Source organism: Vespa crabro, chromosome 15 (genome assembly GCF_910589235.1).
Source record: "Vespa crabro chromosome 15, iyVesCrab1.2, whole genome shotgun sequence".
NCBI lineage: Eukaryota > Metazoa > Arthropoda > Insecta > Hymenoptera > Vespidae > Vespa > Vespa crabro.
The window spans coordinates 5,001,143-5,024,299 of record NC_060969.1 but is presented as its reverse complement, the minus strand read 5'-3'; the positions used below and the strand labels follow the sequence as shown (position 1 = coordinate 5,024,299).

Genomic DNA, 23,157 nt, shown 5'->3' with positions numbered 1-23,157 from the left:
CGGTTTCTTCCGACGCATTCCCGATCGAATATTTCAATGCCGTACATCGAAGATACGCGTGCTACTACGTATTTTTCCTTTACACCAAAGTTATATACGCCACGCATGCACATGGTCGGAGATAGGCAATCGCGTGCACGTGCTTTCGAACAGAAAAGATTTCGAAGGTGGGATGAGCTCCAAGTATCGCCGAAACACGGGATGAGATGATAAGAAGTGAGTACAAACTTCATTTTATTGCATCCACATTATCTTCAATGAAAGTATAAATTTACTTATGATAATGCAATAAACGATTCGTTCAATATTTCTATGGAAGTTTTACAATCAAAATGGTATTATTTGTATAATTGATCATAATTTTAATTATCATGCTGAGAATCTTAAAAAGGTAATGCATACGCGATATTACAGCCAATTATACTTACGATTCTAAAATGTTAGCTTGTATGGTCATGAATCTATATAATGCTATATTAGGATTATTAAAGAACAGAAAGCCTTTTTAGATCAATTGTAGTACATATATATATATATATATATATATACATATATATATATATGTATGTATATATATATGTATATATGTTATACACACACACGCACCACACGTGTTTGCATTAGTTAGAAAAGTTATAATACAAAGATCGTATAAATAAAATGTGATCTCGAAAATTTTTCGTAGAAACGCATGCAAAAATAATAGTTAAATAAAAAAAATAGTATGAGTATGTAGGAAATATTAATACACAAGACGAATAATGGTTGCTGATTTGATTAAAGCTTGAAATACTGGTAGTTCCAACATTTTAACGGGTAGCCAATCGTGAGCTTCCATTGACGCCACGTTGCCAAGCGTTTCCTTCGTTTCAACCAATCAGCGAGGTCGAGGTGCATGATAGCGCCATCCAACCGTGGCTTCTATAAGCGATCATGAGCAAGCTGCTCTTGATCCGGCCCCGACCGAAATTTTGTCGGGAGCCGTCGCCATGTTTAGAAGTGTCTGCGTCCTTGAGCGAGTCGAGCGAAAATGTTCTGTAAAATATTAGATATAGCTCATGTAGCGTATATTACGTGAAGTACCTAATTACAATTTAACGCTCGCCGATCACGGGTGTGACAATTATTTTCGTGGATGGCTCACCTACGTTGCAGAATTTTGTGATTACATTATGGTAAGTCCGCCCTCGTATCGGAGCAACGCCAACATGGCGGACGAAAAATTTCTTTTGTATCGCCGCGAGGCTCCACTGACGCAATTGTAAGAAAAAATATATCTCTGTGAACGGTACGGTTAAAAGAATGAAAAATAATGTATTTCTTATCTTAATTGTTCATTAGCAACTAGAAAATAGATATTTAGAAATTTTTTATAATGAAAATCTTAATTTATTCGTCGGAAGAACACTCGTACGCCCCAAACGTTTATCGTGCCGAGTCTCGCGTATTCTTAACTTTCTTTCGATATTCGAAATGACAACGCTATTTTCGACGACCAGTTGGTCGGTGAGACATTCACCGTCTTCGTGATACCGTAATTTTCAATGTACGCGCACTTCTGCGCAGTACTAACGTTTTATAAATTACATTGAGCCTCTATGAATGAATACATAACGAAATTTTGATTTCGGCGCTTTTTTCACAAATCAATTAACATTCCTACTTGACCATACTCTTATCCTATTTTCAGAACAAAGATCATATCTAAGTATACGTTTATTAAAAGAGAAAAAATGCTACGTTATGCCATTTAATACTTTTTATACTCATCAAATACTCACGAGATAATTAAATACGTTGACATTCCGTCCGTGATTTTATTTGTGTTGTGAATGTTTTGATAGAAGTGGTTTAGATTGATTCAAATAACATTCGTAAATGTTTTGTTTATGTCCTTTTTATGCTCATATGTGTATATAATATAATATATATATATAATATATATATATATATTATATATATATATATAAAAGTTATTAAATAGATCTCTTATATTTTAGTAAAGTTAATGTTTTTTGTTTTAATTCATATAATAAAAATATTGTTATGTTTATACAAATCACACGTATTATGTAGTACGTTTATTGTAATTAGTTCATTCTATTTTTAATTTTATACAAATATTATTACTATACTTTTTATAATTTTTTATTTTAAAACTTGAAATATATCAATATTTTTATAGTAGCAAATTTTCTTTTTTTTTAATTTTTTTTAATTTTTTTTTTTTTTAATTTTTTTTTTTTTATTTTTTATGTTTTTTATTTTTTTTTTTATTTTTTTTATGTGTAACTTAAATACAATTAGATAAGTTTTCTACAATATATTTTAATAATTCTTATAGTGTCACATGTAATGAGTGATAAGCAAAGTGCACCTATTTTGCCGCCCCTTCCTGGGGGTGGAGGAACTAATGGGGGAAACAATGGCGGTGCAACTCAACAAACTGTCAGTCTCCAGCAGGTTCTGGCTACAGCCCAAGGACTCAATGTACTCACCACAGGTGGTGGGCAGCAGTTTGTTATTACTTCACAAGTTCCCGGCCTTACACAGGTAATTGTGAATAAGAAATGAAAGAAATAATAATAAAATATTAACTTATTGGCATGAGATTTTTTCTATCTTGTTAAATGATATGTAATTTTTCTTAAAATTTTACTTAATTTCTATATATTTGACAAAATTCATTGTATTATCTATTAATAATCGGGACATTATGTTTTTCTATAGGTTGTTACAAGTAGTGCCACAACCAGTACAAATGTTCAGCAAGTTGGTGTTACAAGGATTGTTAATATTAGTAACACACCACCGCGTGTTAGCACTGTGGGAGTCCCAGGTGCAAGTGGTTCACCTCTTACATCACCTTCTCGTCAAACTCCAACTAAAGTTGTATTGGCAACTTCCCCTAAACTCGTACGGACTTCTATGGGAAACATGTTTATTGCGCCTACTTCTCAAGTTTCAATGCAATCACCACCAGCAAGGAAAAGATTAAAACTTACAGAAAATACAGAAAAAGTAACTGCCACTGCTGCAGATGATGCTATGGGTTATAGAAGACGTATTATGGAACATAAAATGAAAAGAATGAGAGCGATAAGAGAAAAATATGCTGAGAATGCTTCAGAGTTATTCTTTCTTCATGCTGGTGGCAATATGATGGATTTTCAAGCTTGGAGAAAACGGCCACCTACACCACAGTATTTACATTTTTTAAGGCAACATAGATTAGATACGGAAGACAATAATGAAGATTTATCAGTTCCATTGCCATCAATACCAGAAATTTCATTACCTCCGGTTACATCTGCCTCAACTACAGTTCCTACGAACCAGAGTGCAGAAGTGAAGATTTCTGGAGTTGGCGTGACTCCAGTTGCAGTATCTACAACTTTACCTGCTGCTGTAGCTCAACTTAGTCAACAAGGTAGTGAATATTTCATGTGTTTAATTATGCAATTCTTATTATTAACTATAGTTATGAAATGATAATTAGTTGACTTTTCCTATATAAGTGCACACAAAATTATAAGCATTTGTACACATCCTTTATTCCAGTATCAACTCTCTTATATAATGTTTATTTCGCATGTCACGAAGTATTACCTCACTGATAACCTCCGGTATTATAATAAATATTTTGCATATTTATTTAACATTCGTTAAAACATAAAAAATGGTGGAATTTCCAAGACAAGTTTTATTGTAATACTACATAAATCAAAGTCATTGGTCCATTTTCATAACATTCCTTAGTATATATTAGATATATTATGGAAAATAATTTAGTCAAAGCAGATAGCATTTAGTACATGTATCATGATACAATAAAAAATCATTTGCGCAATAGGACAAGTACCAGGTAGGCCTCAAGGGGGCCGCCATGGCATGGTGTTTGCCTTCCGAGCAGCAATACAGTCTTCACCAGTCACCGTTCACCCTCCACCTACTTCTACTCTAGCACCCACGCTCATTATAGGTGATTACTTGTAGGCCTGTCATTTGATGTTTAGAGTATTTCATAAAATTTACTTTGAGGAGGTCAATTGTGTTTTAATTTAATAAAATCATCAAACGAACCTTGATTTCCATTATGTTAATATAATATTTAAATGTCTTTCTGTTTGTATGTGCTTTTTATTCTGTTAATTATTTCCAAGGTGCTAGTTATGTTGCGGGTGGTGGATACAGTTATTGCATATATTTGAGGTAATATATGTATCACTATGAAATTTACTAAAGTATAAAATATTACTTGTGTATTTCTCATTTTATTTTAATTTATAGCTATCAGGAATATAAGTATTTGAAATTATATTATATTATCCCTGACAAAGTTCTTATTTGCTGCATGATTATTATAATTATATTTTGTCTAAATTACACAATGGGAAAGGGCACTGTCAATGTTGTCAACCATATATAATTTGATTTACATTGATTCTTGTCATTTTATACGATTTGAATGCTGAAATTTGAAGTTGTATGTTTAAGAAACGAAGTTTCTTCATCTTTTTCTTTTCACCTGTATTATTTACGTTGCTGTTATAGAGAACTCTATTTTTATTATATTTATTTTTTATTTATTTTTTTTTTTTTTTTTTTATATTCTAAATTATGTATAATAATTATTTTATCTTCATTATTATATATAGTATGGTAATTCCACGCCCGACGACTGTTTTAATAAATAATACGTTTAAATGGTTACTCGGCGTGGTAAAACAATACAAAGCAATTGTAAGGTTGTTTAGATAATTTACTCAACCAAAGGGCGCTTTGTTACAACAGCAACAAATTATATTAATTTATTATTTTCTTGTAACTTATTCATGAGAAATATTCATTTCTGTTATTTCAGGCGGAACTCCAATAGTTCCAGAAATACCAAAACACACAACTCCCGCAAGTCCAGTTACCGAGAAAACGTCTATCACTCAAGTTGTAACAAAAGCTCCTAGTCCTTCTAGAAGTACTTCACAACCTGTTGTTAAGCTTGTGAAATTACCTACTACTTCTGTAGTTTCAAATGATATTACAAATAATCAAGAACAAATTGTAGAGAAGGCAAAACAAGTAAGTTATTATTTGAATGATTGTTTATAAATTCAACAACAATTGGAACACATTTTTATATGTATACATGTTATATCATATATCATTTAATTTATAGGAAGCATACGTAATGCAAAGGATTGCAGAGTTACAACGTGAAGGATTATGGTCCGAAAGAAGATTGCCAAAGGTACAGGAGCCTGCAAGAACAAAGGCTCATTGGGATTACTTATTGGAAGAAATGGTTTGGCTAGCTGCCGATTTTGCGCAAGAACGAAAATGGAAGAAAGCCGCCGCGAAAAAATGTGCGCGTATGGTTCAAAAACATTTTCAAGAAAAAGCTATACAAGCTCAAAAGGCTGAAAAATCTCAAGAACTTAGGCTCAAGAAAATTGCTAGTTTTGTTGCAAAAGAAATTAAAACTTTTTGGGCAAATGTAGAGAAGGTAATAATAAAATTAACAATTTTATGATTAATTCTTTTTAAAAAATTTTAACGATGACAAGTCACCGCATACTGTCACCCCATACTAATAAGCCGACAGTTTCAATATACATTTGTTGAGATTGTGTGCTCGTTGTGGGAACAGCAAAGTCGGCATATTGTGTATGACTGTATTAATTATTTCTATACCGTCAAAGAATATTGATGCTGGACAATTATTCTTTACACAAGTATATTGGGCTATTTGATTAGTCAATTTCGTTAAGGAAACTTTCGTCCATGATGTTTTTCTTTATAGCTGGTGGAGTACAAGCAACAAACAAGATTAGAAGAAAAAAGAAAAAAAGCATTAGACCAGCATTTAAATTTCATTGTAGGACAAACAGAAAAATATTCAACGTGGTTAACTGAAGGTCTTAATAAGACAGATGGCTCACAAAGTATCCCAGCTTCGATAAATAGTTCACGTATTTCCTCGCCAGTACCAATTGGAAAATCTCACTCTGATGGTAAATCGAATTAATTTATTGCTAATAACATATTCTTATTTCCGTTTGATGTCATAATTGTATAATTATTGACACTAAAATACATAAAAAAAAAGAATTTCTTTTTCCATTGCAGAAGACTTTCAGCCAAATCAAAGTTCGGATGATGATGAAGAGACCATAGCTAAAGCTGAAGAAGAGATGAAATCGACGGTAGATCAAAAAGAGGAAGTGGAATTATTGAAAAAAGAATCGGAAATGCCTTTAGAAGATCTTTTGAAAGATCTACCGCCAAATTATTTGGAAGAAAGAAATAAAAGTTTATCGCCTAGTGAAAAAGAAGTTGAGGAAGCTGTGCGTCTTTTTTGTCTTTTAAGATCGATTGTTAACAAACCGAAATAATGTAATTTCTATTATAGGAAATTGAAAAAACTTCTGACGGAGATACTGATTTTGTTGCTGCATCTGATGAGTCTTCTGACGAAGAAGATACCATAATGGAACAGGAAAAATTGGAGGAAAATACAGATCACAAACAGGAGTTGGATGACCTTAAGGTTCACTATCGCATGATTTAGAAAAAAAAAAGAAAAAATCAGAGATTTTATTTTTATTAAACTGTATATATATATATATATATATATATTTGTAGGCAGAGAATGAAATGTCCATTGACGAACTTATGGCTAAATATGGTAATATGTCGAACGTACCAATGGATGTGGATGAAGATGATGTTCAAGGTAACTATCTATGATTTTAATTTTCACATTCAGTATTATATCTTTTGATTTTTTTTTCTTTTTCTTTTTTTTTTTGTAATAATCGATGAGGATAATTATACCAATCCTGATGGTGAGAGCTATGGTACTCATACTCAATCCTATTTATTTTTGATGTAATTCGAGGCATTTGTCTGAGATTAATTACAAATTAAAAATAATACGTTAATATTCAACATAATTGAAGTATAATATTTTTAATAAATTTATATGTATAACCTTTCTAGATTCTGATAAAGAAGAAGATCAAGAAAAAGTACAGGAAAATGAAGAGCAAGCGAGTAGTAGTGAGAGCGAAAGTGATGAAAGTGATGAAGCTGGAGAAGATTCGCAAATTCATAGTGATACAGAAACAGATGTAGGCCTAAAATCTTTGCTTGAAGATCCATCTACTGAAAAATCGTGTGATAATAAGGTTATTATTCATATATTTTAATCTTGTCTAGTTAATAATAAATTATTTTTATACGTCATATTTAACTTTAGATGTCAGAAGCAGATCATGTAGATGCCCACAATGAAATGGATAATGTTGCAGCTTTAGCAGAAAGCATACAACCCAAGGGAAATACTTTGCTTACTACTTGTGTAAGTAATTTGTTATGTTATATTTAATATGTTACTAATGAGTTAATATAGTATAATACAAATAAAGTATCATTACTACCCTTTCAATCCAAGGTGATGTGGCATCTTTGTTGCACATAGACCATTTCTTGAGGGGTAAAGTATATAGGTGACTTTGTTCTCATTCAGTAATTTCATACATTGATTTACTCTAAAGGATAGTCACGACACTGTTATTTTTTTTTACAACGCGGGTTCATTTATTTATTATTATTATTACTATTATTATTATTATTATTATTATTATTATTATTATTATTATTTACATATTTTTTTATATTTTTTTAACACGTAGGTACTTATAAATATTTCATGTTTATAGGTTGTTACAAAAATCCCTTTTCTTCTAAAACATTCACTTCGGGAATATCAACACATCGGATTGGATTGGCTTGTAACTATGTACGACAGGAAGTTGAATGGTATTTTAGCCGACGAAATGGGTTTGGGAAAAACTATACAAACTATTGCATTATTGGCACATTTGGCTTGTGAAAAGGGTAACTGGGGCCCCCATCTTATAATAGTACCAACATCTGTAATGCTTAATTGGGAAATGGAATGTAAAAAATGGTGTCCAGGATTTAAGATATTAACGTACTATGGTACACAAAAGGAGAGAAAACAGAAAAGAACGGGTAATGATGAAAAATTTATACAAACAGTAATAATATTGTATTATACAAGTAGAAATATTATAGATTTTATTTGTGAAATTATATCCCAGGGTGGACGAAACCGAACGCTTTTCACATATGTATTACATCTTATAAACTTGTCATACAAGATCATCAAAGTTTTAGAAGAAAAAAATGGAAGTACCTTATTTTAGATGAAGCTCAAAATATAAAGAATTTCAAGTCACAAAGATGGCAATTATTATTAAATTTTCAAACGCAACGGTGAATATTAAAGTAGAGAATAAATATGTTCTTATGTTTAAATTGAATTAATCCAAGTACATTGGGATATATCTTTGTATTTGATTTTAGGCGATTATTACTAACGGGAACGCCTCTTCAAAATAATTTAATGGAGTTATGGTCCTTGATGCATTTTTTAATGCCAAATGTGTTTCAATCTCATAGAGAATTTAAGGAATGGTTCAGTAATCCAGTTACGGGAATGATTGAAGGAAATAGCGAGTACAACGAGAATATTATTCGTCGTCTGCACAAGGTCTGTACGTACTATTTTTGCACTTGTCTGTTTATACAAAAATTTCGCTACCGACAACAGACACGTGATATTTTGTAACGTTGTGTGTTTTTTTTCTTAAAAATAGCGAGATATTAAACAAGTTCTCCATTAAAACTCGCGTGTCAAAAGTGGTTTATTTATATGGCATACGTATCCTGTCTGGAGAAACAATACTTTAACATTTATAACTTGTACATTTCACGTATATGTATATATATATATATATTTTTTTTTTTTTTTTCCTAGTTTTGCTCGTACGAATTTATTGCTCATGTATTTTCGATTTATTTTTTCTTTTAGGTACTGAGACCGTTTCTTTTAAGAAGATTAAAAACTGAAGTAGAAAAACAATTGCCAAAGAAGTACGAGCATGTTGTCATGTGTCGATTGTCAAAGAGGCAGAGATACTTGTACGACGATTTCATGTCTAGGGCCAAGTAGGTAGCTTATTTTAATCATTTGATATTGATATTTTCATTCTCAAAACATAATATAAATACTTTACGTACTAAGTAACACTGATCAATTTAAATTTATGTCGTAAGGACGAAGGAAACTTTGGCTAGTGGAAATCTGTTAAGTGTTATCAACGTATTGATGCAATTGCGCAAAGTTTGCAATCATCCAAACTTGTTCGAAGTCCGACCTACAGTCTCGCCGTTTCAAATGGAAGCAATAGAATTTATTACAGCTTCGTTAGTATGGAATGCCCTTGATTATGATCCATTTAAAGTAAATACTTATATTAGTGTAATCGTACATATACAAATTTTAAAAAAAAGAATTCTACAGTTCTGTTATATATTTTACAGCATGTTGATCTGTCCACATTAAATCTTTTATTGCTCGACCTGGAATTTACATTGGCAGCATTTGGAGCACATCGAATAAAACGCTTACAAACTCCTACAAAACTGATAGAAGAAATAGATAGTCAATCGGATCCACCTCCTAGATGTCCTTCTGGAAAAATTAAAATCAATGTCAGATTGTCGAATCAAGTTAAACAGTCATCAACTGCACAAGCAGCCCAAACTAAAGTTAAAAATTTAGCTGGTATACTTCCAACACCAAGAGTAGGCACGTCACCATTGATAAAATCTTTGAATAATCAAAGTACTCCAAGTCAAGGTAAATTTGTTGTAGCGTTTATATGGCTTCATATAAATATTGTGTTTGTAAAGAAGTTTAAAAAAAAAGTAAATTCTTCATTTAAGGAGTAACATTGCGAGTCGCAGGTGGTCAACAACTGCAAGGATATTCTGTTCAGTTGGTTCAACATCAAGGCAGTGTAAAAGGTATAGATATTCGAACATTTTAAATATTTTTGTGCATCGTCGATCGATGATTGTATGTTACATTGTCAATCATGTTTGCAACGGTGCTAGAATAATTTCTCGGGCCAGCTTGTTTATAATCTCCCTATTTATAAGCATTCTAGAACCCAGAATACAATAATATTGGTATTATTAGCTTTGTTTAAATTTTCTACATGAGTCCCATGTATCTAATAGCTATCCCTGTTGGAACATTGGCACATAATTCACAAAGTACAACGATTACATCAACAACAGCATCTATGAATGCACAAAGGATTACAGTTGGGAATGCAAATATTCGTGATGGACTGCAAAGGTTGGCTACACAGACAGTTACAGTCAAACAAGGTGATTCCGTCCAGAGAATACCAGTACCCGGTTTTGCACAGCTGGTTCAAACCTCTACTGGTAGACATATCATTTTGACTTCAAATCAACAAAATACTAACACAGGTTTGTCAAAAGAGTGATCATCTCCCACTGACAATCACATAATTTCGGAAACGCGCATGATAATGTGGAATAACTTTGCATGATATGTGTCTTCGTTGATTTCATTAAAAATTCATTTTATTTCATTGCAATATTTATGATTTATAAATGCCGCACATTTTTATACTGTCAGCTAATAATGATATAGTATACTTTATCAGTATATCGATAAAAAAATGTTATTTTATTTCAGTTTCATTCCCCGTAATGACGCCGAGTGGACAACGATTAACAGTTCTATCTAAATCTCTAATGGGCCTATCTACTTCTGCGACCACAGTAAATAAAGTCGTTGGAGGAGTCGTTACAACTACGAGCGGTACTAGTGGGAGACCAGTAATGAGAGTACCACCTCTGAATGTTGCTGCATCTCAAGGACAGTCGACTGCTGGTAACGGACAAACTACCCATCAACAAACATTGCGCTGTGGTATTATCACGAGGCACGCGCAAAAAGAATCTGAAAAGGCACAAGCAAAAGAACAGCCTAAATCAGAATTTCATTTGGTAAATCTTCGTACGATATTAATACATCTATATCCGAATGTAATTTATGAATGATTTTATTCTATTTCATTTTATTTCATTTCATTTCATTTAACAGCCACAATTGGAAGAAGAACGAAAGCAAAGAAGACAAGCGAAACTTCGTTTATTGGCAAACATTAATGAAAGGCGATGCGCAGCCTGTCCTTTATACGGTGAAGATTTATTTACCGCGTTGAGAATTGGGAAACCATCCACAGCCTGTCGTTGGCACAACGGTCTTGTACATTGTGAAACAGCAAAGATACCTATTCGTACACGGAAGCAATTTTTCTCCTGTACAGAAGCATTAGCAGAAGCAATTCGAAGTACAGAACAAATTGTTGAAGAACTAATAGAAATTTTTGAAAGGCAAGCGTTTATTGATATTTTAACGAAATCATAGGCATATAAATAAATTTTTTTCTTTTTTTTTTTCTTTTTCTTTTTTCTAAATTAAAGGTTCGTTGTTTACGTTCCTGCTGTACGTGCACCAGTACCGCGCTTCCACGTTTCTCATCCACCACCGCATAAGCTTTGGAGTCAGCGCCGTATGCAGATAGAGTTACAACACGATTTGTCACCAAAAATGCAATTATTTCATCCGGTGACCAGTTCGATGATGACCCAATTCCCTGAGCCTAGATTAATACAATATGACTGTGGAAAATTACAATCGTTGGATCTTCTCCTTAGAAAATTGAAGTCTGAAAATCACAGAGTCCTCATTTTCACTCAAATGACTAGGATGTTAGATGTATTGGAAGCTTTTCTCAATTTCCACGGTCATATATACTTGCGTTTAGACGGCACTACTAGAGTAGATCAACGGCAGGTATGTTCGATTATTTGTGTAATTGGTCAATTGGTTTTTCAATCTTGTCTCATTATGTAAAATTATTTCGTGCAGGTTCTAATGGAAAGGTTTAACGGCGACAAACGAATATTTTGTTTTATATTATCAACAAGATCCGGTGGTGTAGGTGTAAATTTAACAGGAGCAGATACGGTTATATTTTATGATAGTGACTGGAATCCGACGATGGATGCTCAAGCACAAGATAGATGCCATAGAATAGGTCAAACGCGCGACGTACATATCTACAGGTAAATTTGATATTATTATTAATCGAATCGTTATAAAGATAAATATTAAAATAATAAAAAAAAATGACGGTGTTTTGTGTTGATTATTATCAGATTGGTAAGTGAAAAAACTGTAGAGGAAAATATTTTGAAAAAAGCGAATCAAAAAAGATTACTTGGGGATCTTGCTATCGAAGGCGGAAACTTTACAACAGCTTACTTTAAGAGTGTAAGAAATCTGTCATTATGAACTCATAAAAATATCAATCATTTCTAGCAGGTCCTAATCTTTGCGTATTTTACAGTCTACTATTCAAGATCTCTTTAACATCGATCACTCTGAAAATGATGCGTCTACCAGAATGGCAGAAGTACTCGAACAGAAAGATCGAGAAAAATCTATGAATAAGGATTCCTCGATTGCACAAGTACCCAGCTTATCTCAGCATGTTGAAGATAAAATGGCAATGGGCGCTCTTGAAAGTGCTCTTGCCGCTGCTGAGGAAGATCTTGACGTTCAAGCAGCTAAAACAGCAAAGGCTGAGGCAGTTGCAGATTTAGCAGAGTTTGATGAGAATATACCTTTTGACGATGCTGATAAAGAAGATACGCAATTCAGCAAAGCAGAACAAGAAGTACAGAATTTAGTGTCTCAGGTAAATAAATTCATAAATAATCTCGTAATTCGATTCGTATACAGCTTATGCCAAAAAAAAAAGAAAAAAAAAAAAAAAAAAGGAGAAGTGAAGTTGAAGTTCTTCTTAAATCAAAATTCACCGAGTATTTTCGTGTTTAGTTAACACCAATTGAACGATACGCGATGAAGTTCGTGGAAGAATCCGAAGGAGCGTTTTCAGCCGCACAATTGGCAGCTGCCGAACGCGAACTCGAAGAACAAAAGAAAGAATGGGAAATGGATCGTTTGCGTGCGCTTCGTGAAGAAGAGGAAAGACGGATGCGACTGGCTGATGACGACGAGAAACCCCTGACCTTTGGACGTGAGGACGCGCAGAATCAGGTTAATAGTGCTAATAATTCAAAGAAATTAGTTAATAAGAAAGTTCCGCAAGGTAGGAGGAGGAGGAGAGGTTCGCGTAAACGAAATAGTAGAAGTACTCGAGAATCTTCTGAGAGCGAAACAGAAACTACGACAGAATCTGATTCGGATTCTCAGGAGGAAGATGTTGTAGAGGATAGTCTCGATGAGGAATCCAGTCATACGGAAAGTCAAAGTCAAGGTGACGAAGAGGACGAAGAGGAGGAGACTGATAATCGAAACGATTCAGAACGAGGATCTTATCCTAAACGTAATAATCGTTCGAATAAACCATGCGATCAGAATCATTTTGATTTAAACAGTCCGCGAACTAGATCTAGGGGGAACGTAAAGATTAATTTATGGACTCTCGACGTAAGTCCGATTCTTCCTGGGATTAAACCAAAATGTCGAGGTAGACCTAGAAAAAGAAATAAGCTTGATCTTAAAAAGAATGTGACCACCTCTGCTTCCTCTTTGTCACAGATTAAAAGTGATTTGAATACGATTAAAAAATCAAATGATTCTGATGAAGATCAGGATAGAGTGAAAGCTACTAAGTCTATCGAGGAGAGTTATAAAAAGACTACGTTGAATTGTCAAGATAATTCTTCGAATTTATCATGCCAATTGCAGCAGGATGAAAATTCATTGAAATTTCAAGATAAAGAGTTGTTGTCGGAAACTGAAATATGCATTCGATCGGAACATTCAAAATCGGCGTCTATTTCAAATAACGAAGAAGCAACTTTGCAGATGTATGAATGTAGTGTGGTTGTCGAGAAATGTTTTAATTCAAAAATGATGAAGGTACTCGCAAATAATGAAACTATCGACGAAGAAATTTCTTCTACTGGGTCCTCGTCATTAATAATGAAGAAACATTCTGACAATATAACTGAAGTTAAGTTAGAATCGTGTGATAATTCGATTAGTATGGATGATAAAAAAAATTCGGAAGCTTCCAAAATGGATTCTACGTCGGAGGAAAAGAATTCTTCTTCATTGATTGAAATTGATAAGTCGTCCGATTATATCATGTTACATAGGCAAGATAAATTAGAGATTAAGGATCCCACTAACGAATCTGCTACTCAGTCTATTGAAAATATAGAAGAAAACGTGATTTTAAATAATATAAAACGAACCGTAGAATCCAATGAGCCAGTAATTTCTAAAGCTATAGCGGAAGAAATGATTGATAAATCAAATTGTTCTATATTATCGGAATCCAATTCTTCATCGTTATATTCGAGCAATGATGATAAATCGACGTGTCCAACGCCTAACTCTGTTACAAAATCTACATTATTTCCATATTCATTTTCTTCGTACGATGAGAACGTACAAAATGAAAATAGAACTGATCCTGTGACCGTAGATAATGAAGGTAAAAACGATTCTCATATCTATTCGAAGGAATCTAATTCGTCTTTACCGGATGAGCATAGAAGTGTCGATTCGGATGCAACGTTTCAAAGTATCGATAATTCAATGGAAACCGAAGATTTGGTGAATGAATCTGTTACAGAGAATTCTGTGATATCAATTGATTCTAGTCAAAAATTTAATGTCGAGATCGTGAAGAATCAGGAAACTGAAGATGACGATCACCTAGAATTGTCTTCTACTGTTAGTACGTTAGACGATTCCCTTCCGACGAATGAAACAAACGAAGTAACCAATGAATTGTCCAATAAAGAAACAAACTTCGAAAAATCGGATATTATACCTAAGAAAATAAATTTAGAATCGTACAAAGAGTGTTCAAATACCGAATTTAAATCTAAACCATGGAAATCAGGAGATATATCTAATAATACTCCAGGAGTAACCACGCGCAGTGCAAAAGCCGTAATGTTATTAGAAAATTCTATCAACAGTCTTGACTCGGAAGTAACATCCAATACATCGAGTATAAAACTCGAGGAAATTTCATCGTATGATAAAAAGAATACGAAACAAGAAATTAGTCGTACTGTCTCTGTTTCTAACTCTCAAACTCCAATTGCAAAAATAACTCTGTCTCGAATCTCTGATAGTTATTGTTCGCAGTCTATTTCGGATTGCAGTAGAATCACGAGATCTTCTGCCAATCAATTAATGTCTTTGTCGGCGATAGAAAATTCGAATTTGCAAAAGTCTCATCATAGACGTCGACCGGGGACACCATCGTCAGATTTAAAATCAATTAGGCCAATCACTAGATCTACCGCGATTAATTCACCGACTAGAAACGAGGAGCAAACTGGTAATAAAGCTTATGAGAAACCAACAACGCGTAGCTCGAAATCGTCCCTGGACAATAATGGCTTTTTGAATCCTGTAGTGTTTCGAAGAAGTAGATCCATACCACCTATGAAATCAACCGCAGAGAGCAACGAATTATCGTCTACTGCACAAATTAAAACCGTTCAAAAGAAAGTAGTTGGTAGTAGTGAAAGTGCGAGTGGTAATCATAAGCATCGACCGGGTACACCTGTGCCTACTATCGAAAAAGTATCCAGGGTGACTCGTTCTGGACAGGTCGGCATATTAAACTGCTTAAAAACACCTTCCACCTCAGCACCCGTATTAAGAGGTAGCAGACACATTCGAAAAACGGAAACATCGTTGTCGATGAAAGGAGTAGCCTCGGAGGAGCAGAAAACGTGCGAGCACAATTTAAGCACAGATACGAATGGTAATGCGCTCGCCGAAGAAACATTTTCACAGCAGAACGAGCAAATCAAGTTGACTTTCTCCTCCGAAAAACCTCAACGAACCGCCAAAGTCGTAGCCATTCTTACTCTCGATACGAGAAACAATCATATTTCGAAAACAATTAATAGCAAGAATACGAATTCTACGACGAGCGAATCGAAATTGTCGAAGAAACATTCCGACAATATTTCTGATTTGTCGAACAAGCATTGCGTGACACGATTATCGGATGTCTCTGTGAATTTGAAAAACGACATAAAACATGTTAGCGGATCGACGTCTCTTTCGCAAAAGGACGGGACGTCTAACGTGGGCAGTACTTATTTTAATTCTAACAAAACTGTAAACGCAAATGCATTAAAGAATAATGCGGAAAAAGTTTCTTTGAAATCGGCTGTGATCGCTTTAGTCGATATAGACAACAATGAGTCCGATTACGATACGTCGACGGAATTCTCGAGAAGGACAAGGAAAAAAATGAAACGTACGCGTTTGACCTCCCTGACTAAGACCACCCCTGCAGAAGGTAAAATTGGAGAGACTTTTGACAACGAGGAGATACAAATTCAGCCATCGAAGAAATCCATTCGATTGCAGTCTCCTAATCCTCCCCCTCTTACCTCTAAACAAGAGATGACAATGGATAAGTTCAGCGGTAGTACTATATCGTCTTGAGTCTCGCTGGAATTTTATTATTGCTGTAACATTTAGCAGTGCATTTTTTGTATATATGTTAGTCCACATAAAATCTGCCGTACGCAAATTAAAAATGCCTTTCGAATGGCACAGAAAAAATATCGGTGGCGTTACAAGTACGAGAAAGGTCAAGCTCTGTTCTTCTCTTCTTCTTCTTCTTCTTCTTCTCCTACTACACTACTACTACTCTACTACACCTTCTTCGGTCTTTCTTTGTTTCGAATATAGTTCTTGTATATATATATATGTATATTGAAAGTATATAAGATGTTCTTTTTTTTTTTTTCTTTCTTCTTTTATATCTACATACTTGAGGGCACACATGTAATATTTTCTAGTATTGTAAATTGTGCCCTGCATTGTAAAGATTCAAAAAAACGTTCGTACGGTGGCATTGTAATTTATACATTGATAATGTTTAAGTGGAATATTCAGGAAACAAAAACACACACGAAAACATACACACACATAACACAATTGTATTATATTAGTTATATATATATATATTAGACACAGTAAAAGCTGGTTGTGTCGTGTAGCTTTTAGATTGAACGGCGTTCGGGACACACAAAAGCCCATGAAAAAGAAAAGAAAAGAAAAAAAAAAAAAAAAAAAATCCAAGGTGTGTCGAATCTAAACGCAATGAGAAAGAGTTTAGAGGTCATGATTATTAAGGAAAACGCGCCGTACTTCTGCTCTCGTAAAAAAGAAATATACCTTGCGCCACACATAAATCGGCAAGGTGTGATGACCTGATTATATCTTAGCTGTAAGACTATTCGTTCATCAATATGCCCTTTTCTCCTCCAGTGTAATACTTAAGTTGCGTGCCTGTTTTTTGTATGATCGAGTGAGTCCGAGAAAGGAAAATAAACAAAGTATTCCTTACTACGAAATAAAAAGCTAACAAAATGTGTTTTCTTATTTCTTGGTGCGTTTCCAAGTCTGTTCGATCAAAGGTTCAGTTCCGTTTTGGTGTCAAACTTGCTCTCAGTGTGCTTGTTTATATAATATAATTCAAAGTAAATTGTCTTTTTCTCTCTCTCTCTCTCTCTATATATATATATATATGTATATGTATATGTATATGTATATGTATATGTATATATATATATATATATATGTATATATATCGCGCGCGCGCTTTCTCTCTATCTTTATCTCTTTCTCTCTATTTTTTACTCTCCTTCACTTTCTCTCTTTATCTCTTTCTCTCCAGCTCTCTACGAAAACGTCTTCTTCTCTTGCATTCTCGTTAATGTCGGTTTGGTGTGGCAAGGCTGTCATGACCGCACATTTAAAGGCAAAGAAAAGATATTTGTTATTATTTTTAGATGGTAGCATGCATAGAAAGAGCTCCAATATGATAGTTTAGAAAAATGGCACCAAAACACTGCCTTTGCCATTCCAAACTTGGAGTCACCCAAGATATAAGCAGGCACATTGACAAGCGTACGGGTTGAACTAGATTCTCACGTTAAAATATTTCTTTAAAGAGATGATATTCTTTCTTTGATATAGAAGAGGAACAAGCCTTTGAGCGAATAACATATCCAAGCTTCCTTTTTCTTCTTCCTAGATTTTATTGAAATTCATTTTTTCTTTTTTACTTTTATATTTAAATAGAAGAAAAGAGAAAGTTTAGTTTTGCGTACGCTCTTATTTAAAAAAAAAAATATTCGTGATAGTTAGAACAAAAGATGTATGTAATAAAAAGCAAAATACATATAATCAGGAAGTTTTATAAGGTAAGGTAAGTGCGCAGAGAGAAAGATATATATATATATATATTTATATGTATATATATATTCGTCATATCTACAGATTTATCTAACATTTTTTTCCAACGAAGAATTATGCATCACAGTTGATTTGATGATTATGCTTTCCTGTCTTACAGATATGGTTGTCAGACGACACAATGGAGCCAATGCCGGTTAGTAAACAAATATATTAGTATTAATCTGTATCTCATGTCACGTTACGATAATTCACGTTTGTTTTACTATTACTTATTTGAGTAATAATAGTTATAAATCGGGGGTTGAAACAGTTCCTTAAATAACTGTTTTAAAATATTATTATATCGGTTCTGACTAAAACAGTTATGCGGAACGAAAAAATGTTATATTTTAGAAGAAAAATAAAAACCGATACAAGAAAATATATATTAATATATTAAGTACTGATGCAAAAACAAAACCGATGTGATTTAAGAATCATTATATCCATAACAGTTATAACATTTTTTCGGTTCTCATAATTATTTTAAGAACCGGAACCGATGTCATAACTGTTTTCAATCTCTAATTATAACAGATGTGGTGTCCACCAACTCCTCCTACTACAGACAATGATGTCTACATCGATTATTCATTGGGATTTTTGTATGAAAATACACCAATGTCAGAGGCACAATTACCTCCTATCTATGTTAAGAAAGAACAAAAACGAAGTAGAACTGACGCTGGAATAAATGAACGAGATGGTAAGAATATTAATATAATTTCCATTCTTAAAAATATTTGCAAACGTAACGTCAAAGATAAATATTGTTAACGCTAATAAATCATTCATTTAGGACGACGTCCAGTCAAGATGCGACATAAAGAGGAGTCAGTCTATGCACCTCGATCTCTGTTTGATAGACCTTCCCCAGCCATGATGAAAATTCGTCGAGATATGAAGCTTCACAAATATCGTGAAATTGTAAGACCTACTATACCAATGCCTGGTATAAAACCATCCCACATGGCAAAAAATTCTGTAGAACAAGAACAGCATATATTGGATTGGATGATACACGAAGATTGGGCATTGTTGCAAGCGATTCAAGTATATCAAGGATTGCCTCTTAATTTGATGATATTATCTCCTGGACATACACCAAATTGGGATTTAGTTGCTGATATCGTTAATAACACTTCACGAATATACAGATCACCTAAACAATGTAAAAATCGATACGAATCCGTGATTGTTCCTAGAGAGGAAGGAAAGCTTCTTTATGACACGACGCCAAAGAAACAAAAGAAACAAAAAGGCGTTTATAAAATACCTCAAGTTTCGGAGGTAAATTTCGGTTATCTCCGTGATATGACAAAACGATTATTTTATTATTTTATTATATTCTATATATTTTGCTTTACAGCAACAAAGTAAAACTAATAGACCAATGCGAACATCTCAGTTATACAATCAAGATAAAAATCATTCGTTTACAATGATGTGTTGCCAGAGATTTGAAACTATTAAATCTGTTTCCAATAAAAGAACACCTACCGTTAAACCTCTATTAGTGAATCCTTTGATGAAGAATCCTACGAATGCAGCAGTTCTAGCTGAATGTCACATTCAATATGACAATCCACTAGCACCGATAGAAGTTGCTACTAGAAGAGCTGATAGAATAGCAAAGGAAAAATTAAAGCACGCTGTTAGTATCATCAATTTTATTTGATTTATTTTAATATTTTATTTAATATAACAAATTATCATTAACACGTTATTTAGGTTTTAACTGCGGAACAACAACAGCAAGTGGCAGCACGTTTGCTCCAACAACAGCAACAGCAACAACAGCAACAGCAGGCGCAACAGCAACAGCAAGTCCAACAACAACAGGCGCAACAGCAACAACAGCAAATTAAATTACAACAGCAACAGCAGCAGCAGCAGCAGCAGCAACAACAACAACAACAACAACAACAACAACAATCGCAACAGACAATATCGAATGCCGCACCACCTCAAGTGCATCAATTGGCACAAGTTGTGACTACTGTAACAACGAATGCTTTAACGTCTATGAAAACGGTTACGACTATGAGCAGTGTCACAACTTGTGCCACGACGATGGTCACTACAACTGTTAAAACGCGACAAGGTGGAACGTTAACTATGCAAGACGTAAGAGCAACTCCAACTGTCGTTAGCGTATCTAATCTTCAAGCAGCTCAAAGGTTAGCTACGGCTGGCTTAGTATCAGCCGCTCAGAGCTCTACAGGTGTGACGGCACAAAAAGGAATAGTCGGTGTTACAGTTGCCACGGCATCTGGCAGTAAAACACTGACAGCTGCTCAACTTCAATATTATCGTCAACAACAAGTTCTTTTGAGACAGCAACAATTGAAGGTTTTGCAGGCACAAGCAGTCGGCGGTCAGAAAGTTTCAGTCGCCGTTTCTGCCGCTGCAGCACAGCAGAGAGCAACGTTAATGAAACAAGGTATCGCAGCCGCGACTGCTGCTCAAAGCAATGTTGGAAAGCAAACTGTAGCAAGAGCAGTTTCGGAAACTGAAATGGCAGCTTTACTAAAGAGACAGGCCTTACAGCAACAGGCTAAAGCGGTAGCTCAAGTTCAAGTACCTACTCAATCGGGGCTTACACCGGCGCAAATATTTGCGCAAACTGGATTGCAAGTTCAGCAAACGGGTACATCAGCCAGCGGTGCACCGGTAGCTACTTTGGTGAAAGCAGCTAATGTGACCGGTGTTAGAGCTGCTACGCCGCAGCAAATTCGACAGCTGGCCCTTCATCCTCAGATTATCGCTCAGAGAAAATTGCCAGCTCAAAAAGTTGCACAATTGGCTCAAGTCACTGCTAAAGGTGGGGTACAAACGCAACTGATAGTTCAACAAAAGTCTTTACCAACCACCATGACGATGCAGCAAATTCAACAAGTAATGAAACACGTCCAGCCGTCCGCCATGCAACAATTTACACATGTACGTTCGTTAATCTCTCCATTCAATAATATATCGTTGATTCGCAATAACGAAATATTTGAGTTTTATTGTTGAATTATAGGTATCGACGGGGCAAACTGTTTCACAGCCAGGTCAAGTAGTTTTAGCCAAGTCTCCTTTGCAAACTCGAGTTATACCAGTAGCTCCAGCTGCCTTGAAGCAAACAATTCAAGTAGTAACTGCCAGCAACGCACAGTTAAGGCAAGCAGCACCGGTTCAAGGAAAACCAGTTGTTACGACAGCAAGGGGAAGTCCAGGTTCCAGTCAAGTTAGACTTCAAACTATTGCACATCCTGTTCATCCGCAACAAGTACAACAGCAACAGCAGCAGCAGCAGCAACAGCAACAGCAACAACAACCACAACAGACACAGGATACTCAACCGAAATAACATGGCTGGTAAATATAAATTTTTATATGTTTGTGGCGAGAAGTTATATATGTTCGAATTGTTAAACTTTATAGTAGAACTTAAGTTCGATTGTTTATTCAATATTTACTTTAATTCGCGAATCAAAAACACATTCCACGCTGAACTGCAAATATGTTGCTTTATGATTTGTCGATTTTCCCACACAATGAATTTATTCGAGGATACACAAGCGAACGTCGATTATGTATGTGAATATTAGTTAATAAGTGATTTGAAAGATTTGTAGATGGTAATGAATTGATTTCTACGAAAATAGTAAATAGATTTGACTGTAAATTGTACATTACAATTATTCGTTTTAATTCTTTTATGTTATATTAGTTTTGATTTAATATGATTAAGAAAAAAATATCAAATTTAATTTCTATTTTGCTTTGAAACATTACGAAGGCGCATAAATGTGTATGATATAAATATTTTGTTTGCTAGATTAATCATTTATAAAACCTCAAGATTATTTTGACGAATTATGGTAATAAATGATTCTGTATACATAAGTGCTTCCGATTTCTATCATATAATAACGTAAATTGTAAATTGAATTGTTCACATTCTTGTGCAATGTTGTTTAATTTGCCGTTATATGTGTAAAAAGCGTTTCCTGAAATATTATTTACGATAATATATTAATTTTGGCGTTACTAACCAACACTTCATTTTGTTATCTTTTTAGAACAGACATTTACGTTTGCTGTCATTCAGTAAAGGTTTTATTGTGTATTATTATTAGCGTTTTATCCGTAGTAAATATTTTTGTAATTTGTACAACATTGTGTGTACATTGTTAAAAAAAAAAAAAAAAAAAAAATAAGGTATAAGCCATGACAATGAGTTTTACTAAAAATTGTGGCAACAAATGTAATACTGGATAAAAGTGGTGGTGGATATGGATAATTATAAGTGTTCTAACAATAAAATATCGTGGTCTTTTGTTGCCGACGTTGATTAAAATCAGAAATCTTGTCGCATGATTATACATATATATTGTTAATTATTAATATTTTTATCTCTGATTTGCTGTACAATAATATGCCATTATATAAACTCGATAAGAAACAAAGCAAAATTTCTTAAAGAAAAAGTCATAAAGAAAAGGAAACGGCCATACGAGTTATAAGGTCAAAATGAATGTGGTCAAAAGTCATTTTATAACGCGACCCTAGTGAGATAAACAATTTTCTATGTTATATCGCATATAAAGGATCGCGTGATGCTTTCTAAGCATACAACCTGAAATCAGAATACGCTTAATTCACGAATACGCGTAAAATGAGAAAAAGTTAAGAAAAAAAGAAAAAAAAAAAAAAGAAAACGTACATTTACTGCGTCTGTACATGGATCAGTTACCTATAGGATTTAAGACTTAAGTATGTCGCTCGCGATGATGCGATGTTTGTACTAGAATCGTCGTAGAATTGAATAAGATTGTAACAATAATATATATGTACATGTATGTATAATTATTGTATTATAGTAATTAAAATAAAATTCTCATAAGTAAGCCGACAGGTTGGGGATTAAA

General features: G+C 34.0%; 1 protein-coding gene and 1 non-coding gene across 5 annotated transcripts; both read left to right on the top strand.

Moving 5' to 3' along the window:
- The first annotated feature begins 85 nt into the window (after positions 1 to 85).
- Positions 86 to 23,157, top strand: LOC124429542 (helicase domino). Of its 4 annotated transcripts, XM_046974958.1 has the most exons (32): positions 86 to 216; positions 2,345 to 2,553; positions 2,731 to 3,430; positions 4,865 to 5,079; positions 5,177 to 5,503; positions 5,801 to 6,011; positions 6,127 to 6,344; positions 6,410 to 6,547; positions 6,643 to 6,733; positions 7,000 to 7,187; positions 7,259 to 7,360; positions 7,722 to 8,037; positions 8,127 to 8,301; positions 8,392 to 8,578; positions 8,900 to 9,036; positions 9,145 to 9,331; positions 9,412 to 9,730; positions 9,817 to 9,897; positions 10,114 to 10,371; positions 10,604 to 10,917; positions 11,015 to 11,307; positions 11,398 to 11,770; positions 11,846 to 12,042; positions 12,136 to 12,250; positions 12,327 to 12,677; positions 12,818 to 13,039; positions 18,357 to 18,392; positions 18,776 to 18,944; positions 19,038 to 19,528; positions 19,608 to 19,892; positions 19,970 to 21,181; positions 21,264 to 23,157. In XM_046974958.1, exons 1-32 carry the CDS (start codon positions 207 to 209, stop codon positions 21,591 to 21,593), a joined length of 8,457 nt encoding a protein of 2,818 aa, XP_046830914.1. In that variant the 5' UTR covers positions 86 to 206; the 3' UTR covers positions 21,594 to 23,157. The 4 variants fall into 4 exon arrangements, with proteins under 4 accessions (XP_046830914.1, XP_046830910.1, XP_046830913.1 ...); XM_046974954.1 differs by lacking the exons at positions 18,357 to 18,392; positions 18,776 to 18,944; positions 19,038 to 19,528; ... (1 more) ...; positions 19,970 to 21,181; positions 21,264 to 23,157 and having other exon boundaries at positions 12,818 to 17,368; XM_046974956.1 differs by lacking the exons at positions 86 to 216; positions 18,357 to 18,392; positions 18,776 to 18,944; ... (2 more) ...; positions 19,970 to 21,181; positions 21,264 to 23,157 and adding an exon at positions 970 to 1,175 and having other exon boundaries at positions 12,818 to 17,368.
- On the top strand, positions 5,580 to 5,716 carry LOC124429687. Its single transcript, XR_006943513.1, has one exon. It is a non-coding gene; the product is annotated as a small nucleolar RNA snoR639/H1 (small nucleolar RNA).